This window comes from Molossus molossus, unplaced genomic scaffold, assembly GCF_014108415.1.
Source record: "Molossus molossus isolate mMolMol1 unplaced genomic scaffold, mMolMol1.p scaffold_m16_p_7, whole genome shotgun sequence".
Taxonomy (NCBI): Eukaryota; Metazoa; Chordata; class Mammalia; order Chiroptera; family Molossidae; genus Molossus; species Molossus molossus.
The window spans coordinates 105,715,779-105,732,651 of record NW_023425401.1 but is presented as its reverse complement, the minus strand read 5'-3'; the positions used below and the strand labels follow the sequence as shown (position 1 = coordinate 105,732,651).

The window sequence follows — 16,873 nt, the reverse complement described above, 5'->3', positions numbered from 1 at the left end:
TTCCCGACTGTGTATAATAGTACTAAGAAGTAACAGTAATCGACCACATGAAATGGGTAGGACAATTTAAGCATTTAAAATACCTAATACTGTTTAAACTTCACTAACACCTTTGAGACTCTGCCCCAAAGCTCCAGTTAGAAATAAAAAGCAAGACTTGGTTCGGAAGAGAAGCTTCTCCATTCTTTTCTAAGACTGAAAAGCCTAGGAGACTAGAAGCATCGATTTTTAAAACGATAATGAACTTGAGAGATAATCTAGTTCCATCCCCTAGTATTATAAATGTGAACTAAAAAAGAGAGATTCTATCATAGAAGAAACCCAGTATCTAGATCTTTCTCCATGTTTTTCCTCAAAATCATATCCCGAACTACACGACTGTACCTTCTATGTATATCCAAACTATTTCATAGTGTGATAGGATTATACAATTTCCTTTTTCTTTTCAAGCATCTCTCTGTAAACCATGCTTCTTCATTTCAAAAGATGCAAGAAATTTCTTACGGTATCTTGCGTGAAAGACTCCAAGTTCAAAATCTTGCTGCTCGTGTGGTTCACAGACCACTCGGAGCATCACCATCTGAGACGCCACATGGGTGTCCCATCCCAGGCCTCCTGAATCGGAGTCCCTAGCCGGTGAGAAGTGCTGCTCCATGGAATTCGCAATTGCTCTTCATCAGCCACTCCACGCCAGCTCCAGGGATGACCGGAGTCGACTAGTACTCGGTGCCCGACTAACATCCACGTATAACCTCTTGTTGACCTGTGTTTCAAGTAACCCGATCACCTACTAAAAACATACTTTCACACAGACTATAACCTGAGATATAGACTATAATCTGAGACATAGATATGGACACTGCATGGGTCTGTTATAGATACATCGTCAACTACCATTTGTAGACCGTGGTTTACCCTAAATGTCCAACTTGATGCTTGCCTGGATGTATAGTCAATGTTGCTAGGTTAAGCTGAAAAGGTACTAAAAATGTAAAAAATTGAGAGCAAACTTTATATTGCTCTTTATTTGAAGTGGTCTACTATTTAAATTCTGAAATAATCTTATTATGACGCTATATTCCTTAAAAACAAACCACTGATAGGAAACCTCTTGTAATAAGAACACAAGGTACATTTTCTAATAGTCCTCGGACTTGCTAGCGTTTTATAAATGTGTACATTTTCAGTAAAACTCAGCCACTATCCATCCCAAGGTGTGGAGCAAGCCAACACATTGAAATCATAGTAAATTACGAAAAAGGTTAAACTATAGTGCCCAGTAATGCCAAAGGTAAATACCTAAGAGTATGAGGCCATTAGTCACATTTAAAAACAACTACTAATATTCTGCAACTCTGAGTTATAATATCAATATCATATTGTTATATAAAAATATGTTATAATTAGCCCATCTGGTGTGGCTCAGAGATGAGCATCGACTCATGGACCAAGAGGTCACCAGTTTGATTCCTGATCAGGGCACATGCCCAGGTTGTGGGCTCAATCCCCAGTAGGGGGTGTGCAGGAGGCAGCCGATCTATGTGTCTCTATCACATCAATGTTTCTATCTCTCGTTTCCTTCCTCTCTCTCTCAAAAAAAAAAAATAGATAAAATATATTTTTCAAAATTAGATACATTTCTAGAAATCACATATATACATCAGTTCAACGAACATTCCCGGCCCTTCCTGAACAGTTAAAAAAAATGGCTTTATTGAAGAATATTTGGCATTCCTATTGTTCAACTGTTCTTAGTTTCTTTTGGATTTAAATGTGTTTTGCATTAATGTAATAAATAATGCATCAAATTTTCAAAGGGAAAGCAGCATTTAATCTGTCTATGCCGAATAGTCCAGGGTCTGCTAAGAAAGAGCAACAAATCATTTGGTATAAACCAGTCCCGGGTATTCTCTCTCACTACTAATTTTCCTTGTTTGCAGAGATCGAGAGCAGTGGTCTGCTTCCCCAGCGGTTTCACCGGCTCCTTCGACCTCTCTATCCTCACGCTTGGTGGGAAGAGGACGACAAGGAATAGTAAGAACACTCGATCAAGGCAGACTCAGGGGTCAGTTTCCCACAGGCACAAACAGAGTGTTGACTTCTTTCCTCTGTCCTCTGTCATTCTTCTTCCATAAGCAAAAGTTTAAGTTCTGGATGCTAAAAAGAAGATTCAAAAATCAAGGAGGGGAGGAAACAAACGTTTTCCAAGTGGGTTGACTGGATCCTAAGTCCGGAGGTCTTTGTGGCAAGGATCTAGAAATTGTGAGTACAAAGATCTAAGACATAGACTGTGCCAATGACAGACAGAAACTGATAAATCACGTCACCTGGACTGACTCACGCTGGCTGCCAGGCAGGGCCTGTTTAAGGCCAGGCACACTGGCCCAAGAGCTTCACTGAGCCCAGGAACTGGGGTGCCAAGAAGTCACTGTGGACTGTCGAGAGGGTCTTCATGTGTCTCCAAATACAATCCCCAGAGTCCAACTTTCTCCATCATGTTTACGATCCTGTCATTTCCAATTCCTACCTTCATTATCTATGTAGCAAAAGGTCATTGCTAATCTTGCCAGGACCTTGGCAACAAAATCGCATAGCTTTTATTAGAGGTAGTTGCTTGTTTTAAATTTTTAATTATAAAAGTTTTCTACTTCCTAGAGATTATAAAACCCTTCAGAACAGAGACCCTGTCTCTAAAGATTTTATAATCCCCAGAGCTTACCACAGTGATCTATTTTTAATAGGCATTCAAATGTTTCCATTAATAATGCATACGTGTCTATAAACAATTTCAGCTGAACCTCCCCAAATTCCGGGGACTTCAAATAACATCCACTGTTTGATTTCCCAGTTTCCCAGTTATTTAGACAGGCAAATTCAAACTGAAAAAAATTGTCCAATCTGTGTGTATACTTCCCATCATGTTTCAGGAAAGCTACTTCATACCATCTGCACCCATGGCTGACAAGTTAGAGGAACATGTTGATGCGTTTGGATATGTTCCTCATGCCCCCCCGCCCTCTTGTCTGCCCATGCTGTGTTTTCAGAAACACTTGTGAGTAAGGTATCTGAATACCTACTGCATTACAAAATGGGCTTCCACTAAATGCATTCCGTCACTTTTCCTTCAATTTACGACGATTTCAATGCGTTGGCTCGCTGCACACTTTGGGATGGACAGTGGCTGAGTTTTACTAAAAGGGTACACATTTATAAAACGCTAGCAAGTCCGAGGACTATTAGGAAATGTACCTTTTGTTCTTATTACAACAGGTTCCATATCAATGGTTTGTTTTTAATGTCTACCACACTTTTTAACATGAGTGTGCTTTTTTCAATGAGTAACTCTTGAGTATGAACACCTGTGTAGAGTATGGCACTATCATATACATCGCTACATATAAGTAAGTTACGATTTCAATTGATATAGATTATCTTTGCACTACTTCCTTCAATGAAGTCCTTCTCAATATATTTCAACTATATTGTTATCTTACTTTTTGACCACTTATATGTGGCACTGTGTAGAAATTAGGTAATAGACTGGTCTTATCTTTACTAATTGTTCCAAATGTAAGTCTTAGCTTCCCAACTACATGATGAAATAGATGTCCAGGGCAGGTGCAAATGAGTTTGCAATGTTTATATTAAAAGTAACGAAAATACTAAAATGTACCATCGTGTGCCAATCATGCACATTCTGTATTGAATTCTCATATCGTTTGATGTACAGGCTGTTATTACTTCATTCCATGTATTAGAATGCTGAGGCTTAAAAGTTTAAACCCTGAAGCACAGAGTCAACGATCCAACCCAGTCTTTTTGACAAAAAAGACTATACTAATCGTCACTATACAAGATCATTTTTCAAAAGATTGCGCAGATTGTTTTATTTATTTATTTATTTTTGTTGATTTTAGAGAGAGAGGAAGGGAGAGGGAGAGAGAGATAGAAACATTGACGAGAGAGAACATCGAATGGCCGCCTCCTGCATGGTCCCCAACCTGGGCATGTGCCCTGATGGGGAATTGAACCCACAGCCTCCTGATGCATGGGTCAACACTCAACCACAGAGCCACACTGGCCAGGCTCATGTACTCCTTTGAAACTTTCTTTTCATCGCATACTTTATAGGAGACTTATCCAAAGGCACTTAATACCTCATTAGAGTGAGGGCCAAACTTGGCCAATGTCAGAATTGCATGATTGTCATCTTCTGCTTAGACCATCCATCCCTTCTCTTTTCTTGGCTATTTCCTTTTTATCCTCTAAATTCTAGTTAAAAAGTCTTAATGGAGAGGATTTCCTTCATCACCCACTGATGAAATTGCCTTTGGATGGACTAAGATGATCTAATAATTTTCAATTTAAATTGTATCATGCCTAATAAATAAAAGGGAGAGGTAGGCTAACTTGCTTAGATCAAATACTTCAAAAAAGTTAAGATAATTCTGAGCCCAGCCAATGTGGCTCAGTGGATTAAGCATTGGCCCATGGACTGAGAGGTCCCCATTTGATTCCTGGTCAGGGCACATGCCTGGGTTGTGGGCTTGATCCCCAGTGGGGAGTGTGCAGGAGGCAATCAATCGATGTTTCTGTCTCTCTCTCCTTTCCTCTCGCTCTAAAAGAAATCAATAAAAACCTATTTTTAAAAAGGATAATTTTGAAATAAGAGTCTAGAAATGATACGCAGGACGCTTGCCTTACAGAAGCATATTATTAAATGGCAGCTCTTTTCGCTAAAATCTTACAAACTCTGTGTGTGAAGAGGAAGTGTATAAAGAGTATAGTAAATAAAATGATGAGAAATCATTTTAGCTCCAGGCCTCGGGCAGGCATTTCTCCCAGTCAAGCTGATCTGGAACCCATGTTTCAGAGTTGCCTGTCCTCACCTGTTTCTTAGGCAACTGTCTTCTCGGGACAACCCCCGGAAGTCAGCCCTTCCAGTGCTAACACGGTCTGTCTTCCCATGTGTACAACGCCATCCGAAAGTCCAGTGTGTAGAAACAAGCTCAGTATGAGATGCTCTTAGTACTATAATTATAGACATAGCAATGAACGAACAACAGATCTCAAAGCCTCTTACAAAGAGCTCTATAATGCTGGTTTGATAGATGAATGTCACTTTTATTTACAAGACTGAAATCTCATTTTGAACAGGAATAGGGTATTCTAATTTTACCACCTACAGCCTAAACAGGTACAGTAACAACATATTTTTAAGTTCACAATTTTATATGTTGGGCGATTATATATTCCTTGTAAATCTAAAATGCCTCAGATCATTGTGGTCCATAATGATGTAATCATGTTGTCATGACATGAATGAAGACTACTGATATTACAGTGATGTTTTCCTAGTATACTTTCGCAAAGAACAAATGATACACTGAAATTCAATATGTTGCCTTTCACATTAAGCAACAGGTATAAACCACCCTTCAAGATAACTTGAATACCCTACTACTTTTGAATGACAATCTTTTGAAATATGTGTATGTTTCATTCTTGTTTGTCAATTCATACAGACATGCCCATTTTAAGGCAGTACTTTTATAACATGAGGGCTACTAGTTACAGAACATTATTGTAACTAATATTGTAACTAATATTATTTTAAAATTATATTACTTCTAAATACAATGCTTTTAACTAGAAAAATAAAACTAAAGTAATCTGGACTTGTGTAAACCTCACAATTTTCACAATTGATATACAGAACTTACTCATTTCAATCCAATTGTATTTATTTAATACCACTTAAGTACCTATAAATCTTACAGCTAATTGGAAGATTACAACTAAGTATAAATCACAGTCTTTTCTCTTAATGGACATATTCATCTTTGAGATATTAATTATCTATAAAATAGTGACTGAATATTAAGATCATATTTAATAAGATTTTATCATATATATCCCCAAATATTTTAGGGCAGTAGTTATCGGGAAAATAGTAAGATTTTATTATATTAAAAGCCCCACTCCCGTCAATGGCCAGAGTTTACTAGGGTGTGGATTTTGTGTCAACATAAGGGAGGACCTCATAAAAGCAAGAACTGTATAAAAATGAAACTGGTGAGCTTTAAATTTTTTGAGCATCTTTATGCTTTGAGTATTCCAGCGGACAGTTAATCCACTAATTGTACGTAATTCATTCAATGCAAGTAGCACGGTGCCTAGGAAGATCGGAGATGATTACTGAAGTCTAGCTCCTTTGACACAACCACACCCTTGCATCTAGCACTCTGAGAGCAGCGTGTAGCTTTGCTTGTGCAGACAGAAATAAAAGGGTGTACCTGGGCCATGAGGAGGCAGAGTCAGGGGAATCCACGTAATGGATGTAACATTTACAGTCTCTTCTGCACGGGCCGGCTTTAAAAGGGTAAAGATTTTACAGGATGGAGGATATTTTAAAGTTGAGGCACAGAATGTACAAAGTCTTCAAATGTAGAGATGGAGAGAGTCCTTTTAAATTTTACGCAAATAGAATATGTAACTAACTTTTGTATTTACAAAGGATATTTTTGTTATATTAAAAATAAAATCCACTGACATATCTTGCCAATTTTGACACTATCGATTAGCATGCTAGATTATAATACACTCAATATATATAATTAGCAAGTGTCTCTACAACTACGTCTACCAGGGACATGACTTTCTATACATGAGCACTTTATTTAAAGTAACTGTTAGGGCCTGGCTGGTGTGGCTAAGTGACTGAGCATCGACCCACGCACCAAGAGGTCGCAGGTTCAATTCCCGGTCAGGGCACATGCCCAGGTTGTGGGCCAGATCCCCAGTGGGGGACATGCAGGAGGCGGCCCATCGATATTCTCTCATTGATGTTTCTATCTCTCTCTCCCTCTCCCTTCCTCTGTTTCTAAAAGTCAATCAACAAAGAAAAGAAAAGTATCTGTTAGGCACATGCCCTGGAAAAAGCAGTCATGCTCAGCTTACAAGGAATCTGACCAACCCTAGCGCTTAAGGGAAGTACAGAAAATGCTGCAAAATAACAGCTCTGTAGCAAAAGGGTTGGAGAAGTTTAAGAACTTCCACCGTTTGGTTTCATTATTCCCCTTGAAATGATAGATCAATGGCCATGTATAAACTTTGACAAAAAAGTATCGGTGTTTTATCTATTACCTGCCTTCTCTATTGGCAACGAGCTGGCATAATTTCTCATTCTCAGATAGCTGAGAGTCACCTGCATGACCTGCCATTACTCTATCCCGTATACATTCAGAGCCAAGGCATCGCTCAGCATCCTCCTATCATTCTGCGGGTGATTACGCCCAGTCGCCACAGAGAGGGGATGGCGCCTCCTACCTGCTCCAGCGTGTGAGGCTTGAACCACAGATGAGGTTTTCCTGCACTTGCATAGACAGAATAGGAAAAGACATTCCAGGAGAGAACAGAGGGTAAGGACGCACAAGAAAGACCTGGCAGGAAACAGCAGGTGGCCCTGGAGGACCGGCGAGGACTTCGGGAGGGGGGTTACATGGGGGTGCACATGTTGGGTTAGGGAGCAATGCCATGGAAGGGACAGGCAGGTCCCCAAGACTGGGAGCACTGTGACAAGACCTGTGCTTTGGGAAGTGTTTCCGGCACAGATGTTGATGTGGAACCAGAGGAGGGGATTGGAAGCAGGGGGCCGTTCTATGAAGCCACTAAAACAATACCTGGAGGAAAGTGCTGAAAGTCGAAAATCGCAACTAGAGCTGGAATGATGGGGGGGGGGGGGAGGGCAGGAAACAGATACAAGAAATATTCCAGCATTAGAACTGACAGGTATTTTTGAGACAGATATTTCCCATTGCCATTAAAGTAGGTTTTCCTCAACGAGACTTCCAAGAAACTCTTAACGGTGCCTTGGCCGATTGCTCAGCGGTTAGAGCATTGGCCTGCAGACTTAAGGGTCTCCGGTTAGATTCCCTGTCAAGGACAGGTGCCTGGCTTGCAGGATGAATCCCTCATCCCCATCAGGGTGCATGCAGGAGGCAACCAATAGATGTGTCTATCTCAACAGAAAAAATATCCTCAGGTGAAGATTAACAAAAAAAAAAAAGAAAGAAAGAAAGAAAAGAAAAGCTTCGTGGTTTAGACATTATATAAAATTGATACTCGAAACAGTGGTTATAGATTACACAGGTATCACCATCTTCTAACTCTAGTGATGGTAATTGTTTTACAGTCTTGAATACAGACTGAACGGTCCTGAGGACCAGTTTAAAATAGCTTGTAGTTGTTATCTGACAAAGCATTTTAATATTTTAGCATTTAATATTTTACATAGCTTTAAATGTTTCCACCACATGACTGTTTAATGTATGCTAATGTGCTCAAATGATAGAATTACATTGTAAAATCATTTTATGATGAAAAGAGCGAACATAAATGGCATCGTGTGTATTATTATAGGATATCATTCCCATCAAAATAAGTTGTGTTTCTCTATTTATGTCAAATCTATTTTTTCCTGTTTGCAAATACAAGTTTCAAGTTGTCAGAATACATAACAATTAGATTTAAACACAAGTAAACAAATAAGAAACATTATAATGGCTTTTTTTCTTGTAACTCTAGACAAGAATTAATTACCTTTTTTTAATATATTTTTTCTTTATTGATTTGAGAGAGAGAGAAAGGGAGAGGGAGAGAGAGCTAGAAACATGGATGAGAGAGAATATCGAGAGGCTGCCTCCTGCACGCCCCCCACCAGGGATCGGGCCCACAACCTGGACATGTGTCCTGCCTGGGAATCAAACCAGCAACCTCTTGGTGCCTGGGTCAATGCTCAACCACTGAGCTACACAGGCCGGGCAGAATTCATTGACTCTTAAAGTGTTGCCAGAAGCAAGTTGAAGCTCAGTGTTAGAGAAGCGGAAATGCAAAGACATACTGCTTCATACTCAGCCATGGTTCAGAACGCAGGCCACAGAGAAAGAGCCTACTCGGAACCTGGGCAAAAGCTACTTAGCTCCTCCGCCTGAGTTTTCTCATCAGCAAACTGGGCACCATTGTAAGGAAGAAATGAGTTCATACATCCAAAGGGTAGTGCCTGGCCTGGAGTCAACACTCAACCAATATTAGCTATTCACATCAATTAGCAAAAAACATTTAAAAGTATAATAATGTCTATTGCTGCATGGTTACGGGGAAAAAAAACATTTATTGTTCGCCCCTGAAAATGTAAGTCATTACAAATCATCGGAGGAATTCAATTAGGAAACATCTATTAAAGAAAAAGCATATCCATTCTTTTCAATATTCTTTCCACGTGAGAACAGCTAACATTAACGAAGTGATTTAAATAACAATGAGGGCATTTTATCACTAACCAACAGTCAGCTGAAAATTTTCCGGTGATGGTGTTGTGGTATAATACAGAAAAAAAAATAAACTTTGATTTGATAAGGCAAGTCTGATGTGATTACTGGGGTTGTATGAGAGGTTTTTGATTCTGTGACCAGATTCAGATGCATCGGGGGGGGGGGGGGGGATAAAAAGTCAGGATAGATTAGTAACATTTGCTTTGATGGTGACATCAAACTGATGGCCATGAGTACATACGGAGGAAGAAAAATAGCCAGATCCCATAATTTCAGACTGGTGGGCATGAAAAACATTAACCGATTAACATCATTTGATCATCTAAAAATTGACACTCATATATGACTTTCCAGGTATATTTGTTTGGTTGAACCAAAAAAATGTTTCAAATACACTATGTCAATCTATACATTTTGAATTAAAATTTATTAGCAATTAAATAATTGAATGCAGCATAGACCATTGTTAATGTGCAGTTAGCAAACTTTAAATAAATGATACCTGGAAACTGCTAAAATTTTGCCACATAACAAAACTTAGGCTGACATTTTTTATGTAGTTCCTCTGTTCACACATTTTTTCCCAATATCTGAAAAAGGTATAGAGAGTATATAACGGTGAATGTTTCCATATAAGTCTACTTAGTAATTTGACTCCCATTATGAGGTGACTGTCCAATATAATGAGTGACTGAGTGAGAACATTTAACAAACATGTTTCGTCTGAGTTCAAAATAACCATCTGAGTCTGTATGACAAAATCATCAATAAGTACCTTTTAAGTGACAATTCTTAGAAATAAACAGAATATTTTCTTTGGCAAATCATGGCACCTTCTTGCCTAATAAGCCATTTTACTAATTCCGAGTGTATGTATTTGCTTTTTCCATGTATTCCCTTGTAGCAATGCTATAATCAATAACACGATGGCATCATAATAGTTGTAGAAAATTAAGAGTCAACGTGAATTTTTCCTTTGCACATACTTTTCCCAGCATGCTGCCTAATGCATAGGGGTAAGCAATCCTTGCTGATTTTGATTCAACTTCCCATAACTCGATTCGGATGTCTCTGTACCACACGTCACAGACTTGGCGAACCTAAGAGCGTGGAGGTCACAACTTCGTGGCCAATTCGTCCGATCCACATGCGCAGGCAGCTAAGACACCAGCCCCGTGCAACACAGAGCAGGAAGATGCATCAGAAAGGGAAGCAGATCCTTATGGATGCATGGGGATTTTTCTTCCTGGTAAAAGTATTCTCGGGACTAATTTTCCCTCCTCCCTAAACATGAAAACATTCAAGAATGCATCACGATGTATGTTTGTGCAGGTATTTCTCACACACTTGAGTCACAAGGAAAACGTGGCTCTCAGGAGCGCTCCTACATTTGGTAGAGTGTACCCAGAATACATCTGCAGCAAGCAAACTCAGAGGCAACTCATACATCTTTATTTCAGATTTCCTACTATCAGGGGATGTTTAAAAATCTGGAGTGCTATAAAAAAAAATCAGTTACTTCAAGCTGTTGTTATGAATCGTCTACCCCTAAAATGAACTAAGTAAGAGTTTAACAAGCTCGTTTGCAAAATTTACAGTTGAGGAAATTAACAACGTTGCTTGCAAAGTGCGCATGACTCACTTTTCAAAAAAAGAATTATGACTCAAAAGAGCTAACTCTTGTGCATTGTGCAGAAGGAGCAAGAACATGAAGTGACTTCCAGCTCAAGGCATGGCAAATGCATGCGCTACTTAAATGGATACGATGGAACTGAATGTGTTAGCCTTTCAAGACTGGAACTGAGATGTATTTAAATGGGTAATGTTATTGACCAGAGATAAAGCATTGTGTTCTCATGTTCCTCTTCATCAAATCCTATCACTACTAGGACCATGCAGAAATATGAATGAATGAATGAATGAATGAATGAATGAATAGGAGGGTTTACAAGTCATAAATAGAGGGGAAAAAACAACTTTTATTTTGTTGCTGGGTTTTAAAACATGCAAAAATTCTCTCATGCTCATGGAATTCAGTTCTAAGTAAGCTCATGACTGGCAATTTTATTCTCTCTGGGTTTGATAGGGTACAATAACTAGCCCTGTCCTCTCTGCCTGAGTTCTAGATTAGAAAAGAATTCACAGATGGAAGGCAAACATGACCCCATACGTAATAAATACTAACACAGGGGACATGGCTTAAATATATAACAACAATTGGATGCAGTAACTTTAATTCTGAAATTAAATAGACTTCCCACCCATAGTAAGAACCAAAGGTTCCTTATACCATCAGATAACTTCTTTAGGAGGTATAGCCTACTCCTGCATATCTTTCAGCAGAATCTACCTTCTGCAGGCAGCCAGGTAGGAAGGCGGAGGGGCTCCTTATGCCAGGCACTTAACCCAAAGTCACCTAACAGGTAAGTCATTCCACCTAGCATGGGAAGGAATTGCAGAGATAGAGGCTGAGAGAGATTCAGATGGAGTTTCCTCCTCATAAAAGGAAACAGGATGGAAAAGAAGTGGTATCTCCATATCCCAACATCTTTAGTTGGTCAAAACAATAACTCACAGGATCCACAGATCCCAGGAGACAGGAAGACCCATTGTATTCAGGGATCACTGCTGAGAAGTATCCTCTTCTAAGTTTCTCACTTGAAAAATTAAAGGTTATATAAAGATCATCCCACCACTATTCTTACTCATTAAAATGGCAAAATTAATCCCATATATTTCTTCCAAACATAGGAATATACCTTGTGTTTCTAATAGCTACTGATCTTAAAATATATTTCTCTAGAAGCACTGATAACATTCGATGTCAGCTAGCTCTATCAATGTAAATACAAGTATAGCGTTCGTTTTAGTTCCATGACGTTGCAGTGTGGATGTTGAAATTGTTACGTATTCCGTCGTTGAACTTCGCGAGTAGCAATAAATGATAAAGTACTTCTCTAATCAATTACATATGGGACATTTTTGAAATTACGTGTTTTATTTCTTCAACCTGTTAACATCACTGCAGAGACAACATGAAGAAGTTGGTTCTCCATATGTTCAATATTCTAAAGAAAATCACACACTAGAAGAACTAAGAATTTCTGAGCCTGTAATCTCTCCCTACCCTGCAGAGCATTTACACCAAATTAATATCTACTCTTAAAAAGAGGAGCAAGATGAGGGGGAACTGCTGCAAACTCCTTTTATGTTTCAATCATAAAAAACAACACAGCAGAAATGAAGACTTACTGGTTCACCCTTAAAGACTTGTTAAGATTTTCTCTGGAAGAATCTACTAATTAAAACAAGTGATTTAAAACCTCAGATAAGTTAGAGAAGTTCAAACATCCTACCAATTAAAACAGAAAAAATAAATTAGAAATGTGATTTTTGAAATATGATGGGCATCAGACAACTTTGATGTTACTTGTCATCTAACGAGAATATGTTGTCTGTTTAAAATGGTATGAAGGTTAATAAAAACCTATATTGAATTGCGAATTCCTTTTTTCCCCAATTTTGTCACAGCTTACTATTAAACGTGTAAAACTGTAATAGTAAACAAAGATTCCTGTTTCCTGAATATCTATGCTGATAATGAAATCAAGATTATATATTTCTCTCTGATAAGTAAATAACAATATTCTGCTTATTTGTTTACATTAAGTAAATAACATACTACCTCTTATCAACCAATAAATTTTGCTGGTCTAATGCCCTGTTTGATTTAAATTCATTTTATTATGACAATTTTTATTTAATTATCACAATTTAAGTTCAAGTGAAATAAATTAATTTTTTCAAGACTATGTTGAAGCTTGATATAAACCAATAGTATTTGCTTTTATAGTTATTGTATATTTTATACTTAATTCCACTATTTGAAAGATACCATCTGTAGAATGGTATATGAATTGAAGACAGAGAAAATGAACCAATACACCATTGTTACATTACTTCTAATAAGAGCTCATGAAAAGACCTAGCTATAAACTTGTAGTCAAGTTAGACTCCTCGAAAGACATGCTAAAATATATATATACACACACACATATATACACACATATATATACATATATAATTTACATTGTATAAATATATAATATAATCCTTCATTAAATAATATTATGTTTCTATATATTACATAGCATGCATTTAAAGGAAATTACGATATATATGTATATATACACATACACACATACATGTTTATATATATATGCCTGTATATGTAAAAACATATTTGTTAGAAAGTATGTGATCAATCAAAGACACATTTTGCAAGTGTAATAGTGAAATTATATGTTAATGGGTATACAAAATAATGTAAAATGACCTTCACCTGAAAGCACTATTTAAGCCAGAATTCTGTATACTTTGAGAATAAACTGAATTCATCAAATGCTGCCTCAAACCCCTCATCATTTAGAACTGCACTATTGGGATCTTTCAAATATATTCATGTAGATGCAACTCCGTAAGAGAAAATATTCTACTTAACCTTTACATATACATATTTATAAGAAGGGTGGTTATGTTATCCCAACAGTTCAGCAGGTGTTTATTTTCATTATCTGTCAGGAAATGACACTCTCTCTACTTAATCCTAGAGATGACTTTATTTAAAGTTATTTTAGACTTACTGTAAAAACATAGTACCAACCGTTATTCCCTTTTATACAAATTTCAATAATAGAGAAAAATAAATAAGCCAAAAGCAAATATATATTTGAAACGGCATTGAAATAGAAAAAAAAAATAACTGTACCTTCGAAAAATGTCCAGCATGTTGAAAAGTTATTTGGAAACAGATAGCTTTAGCATCATCATCATATTTTAAAATGTGTACCAAATAAAAATGTGACTCTCAGATTTTCATGCTACTTTTTGTCTTGTGATGACCTCTCCTGGTTGAGTTGTTCATTATCTTAGATTCGTGTGGTTACCACTTTTTCTCCTTTGAATGTTTTTAGTATTAAGAATATAACTCTCATTCTTCTTCAGAGCTGTATATAATATAAATAAAACTTTTCATGAAGTGTAAAATGTAAAAGTAAAGTACTGGCTACAGGACACTCATTCTGATCATTAAAGTCTATGTCATGCTTATTATTTAATTCTTTTCCAGGATTTGGTGCAATTTGGGGTTTTGGTCACACAATTTAAATTCCAATGACATAAAAAGTCATCTCAATTAGGCCATTATACATTCTTAAGCAATGGAATATAAGAGCTAAGTAAATATATTTGAGCAATCAACATAACTATTAATTATCTTAAAAGTAATAGTCTCTGCTCTTCCTCATCTCCAATGTCCAAGTTGGTAAAACTAAGAATATATTTCTGAAATACCTTTTCCATTCTTAAACTACATCAACCCAACGCCCGCAGGTGCACCAGGCCTGAGATGGCAAGTGTCTCACCTCGCTCCATTATAACTACAGTGTTCAGATGAAATTCAAAACCCAGGGACAACCCGGGAGCGGAGTGCCTTCATTCAGTGTATATAATAAACTTAGTTGATACCAAGTTTATTTTCTCACAAAAGTGGCCGTTAGTTTTATATCCACAGACCTTGAAATAGAAACTGAAATCTCATCAAAATAATTTCTTCAGGAGATCGTTAAATACCTATGGAAATATGAATGCCGAGCATTATATCATCACAAATTCCGTTTCAATCCATTAGAATGCACATCGAATATGAATAACATCACTTTTTAGGTTTAATCTGTTTTGTGAAAAAATATAAAAATAAAAACTCTATAATGTTTTTCAAGTGCATGACAAACTTTGCCATTCAGTGACTTTCCTATCTTCAAGTGCAAAGAATGCGAAGCAAATATTATGTCTGGGAAAACAGCTCAAAGCTAAGACTGGTTCATCATCACATGATGTAATTATGTAGTAGATTCTTTACCACGCCTTATACTGTGCTTTTCAATACTTACTCACAGGCACACACCGCAAGAAGAACATTGATATTAACACAGAGACACGGATGGATGAATACATCCCAAGATCTTATAAACACAGACAGGACTACCTCCCATAGGAGGAATTCTGAAACACACGAAACTTTATTTTCCTAAATGGACAACACGTATTTTTAAACTTTGAAATCTTCATGATTGGCGTGTAACACTTGACTTGTTCTTGGAACCAAATCTGGGCTCAGGAACAGGACTCTAAGATTGCTCTGAGCGATCTTAGTAGAGTTTAACCCTTTCTGAACCAAGAAGCCATCCAGCAACCTCTCCCTAGATGCACACTACGCACTTCCAAAGCAAGGCAGGGGGAGGGCCGAAATCTTCCATGTCTTTCTAACCTAATAGGAACAGGAGCATTCTTTTAAGATAAACACGCGGAACAGCAGCATCTTCCTGAGAACTCGGAATCTGTTCATCACTACATCACTGACGTTTTGCACGGACTGTCCCAAGTCTGAGATGCTTTAGCTCAAACGGCCAAGGGATATAAGCCATTTCAGCGACAATACTGGATCCACTGTCTCCATTTTAATAAGCAAGTACTAAAAGGGCATTAACTTGTTGGGGTGAGTGGGGGGTTTAAAGACAAATCCACAGGCGCTCAAACTGCTTATATTATACGCCTCTTTTATCCCCCAAATATCATGCTCATTTAAGTTGAAACCATAAATAAAAATAAGAAACTTATTTCTGCCACAGTCGTCACTTTTCGGTCACTGACCCACCTACCTACCTCCCTAAGCAAAATGCTCTCAACTTCCCCTGCACACACACCCCCCGAAGCGGAGGGCTAACTCCCCAGAAGCCGCCCCCCACACGAATCGCGCTGGCCAAGCAGCCGCCAAGCCATCTCCACGACCGGGCACAACTTTCCAGAAACATCACGAGCGTCCAAACCCCCTGCCCCGCGGCCAGGAGCGCGGGTCCGGACTTGGCCCGCTGCGGTGGCCGCGAGTGCGTGGCGGCGGGGACACGCACACAACGCGGGGCGAGCGCCGCACCTCGGCACGGGCCGCCGGGGGGGCACCCAATGCGGCACGGCGAGCCCGGGGCGGGTACTTACGGGACGCGGAGGGGGCCGTCCAGGCTCTGCAGAGGACGCTGCTGCCGAGCCAGAGCCACAGCGCTGCCCCGCAGCCGGCTCGCCGCGCCGCCGGCATCCTTCGCCTCCCGGCTCGCGGTGCTCCCGGGCTCGCTGCGGAGGGCGCCGTCCGCCTCTTCGGGGGCTCTCGGGGCGGCGGGCTGTGCTCAGCCCCAGCGCCCGCCCGGCCCTGCGCCGCTGTCGGCCCCTCCGCGCGCCGGCCCCAGTCCCGCCGGGCTCCGAGCAGCGGGCGCCGCGTCCCTGCCCCTGCGCGCGGGCTGGCCTCTGCGCGGCGCGCCCGGGAAATGCCAGGGGCAGGGAATTCACCCCGGGAAAGAAGGGGGGCGAGGGGGGCCGCCTACCCCGCCCTCTGCTCCGGGGGGTGACCCGAGGACGGGGGCAAGCCCGGAGAGCTCCGGAGGCTGAAGAAAGGGTGCGCGCGGCACGGGGGCTGCTGCGAGCGCACTGCG

The 16,873-nt window shown here is 39.5% G+C and overlaps 1 protein-coding gene across 1 annotated transcript in view; it reads right to left on the bottom strand.

The window, feature by feature from the left end:
• Positions 1-16,482, bottom strand: part of CNTNAP2 (contactin associated protein 2) — a 1,693,809-nt gene extending 1,677,327 nt beyond the window's left edge. Inside the window, exon 1 of the mRNA XM_036246733.1 lies at positions 16,386-16,482. Coding sequence (XP_036102626.1) covers positions 16,386-16,482 — 97 coding nt within the window. The remainder of the gene's footprint in view (positions 1-16,385) is intronic.
• Positions 16,483-16,873: the final 391 nt, after the last annotated feature.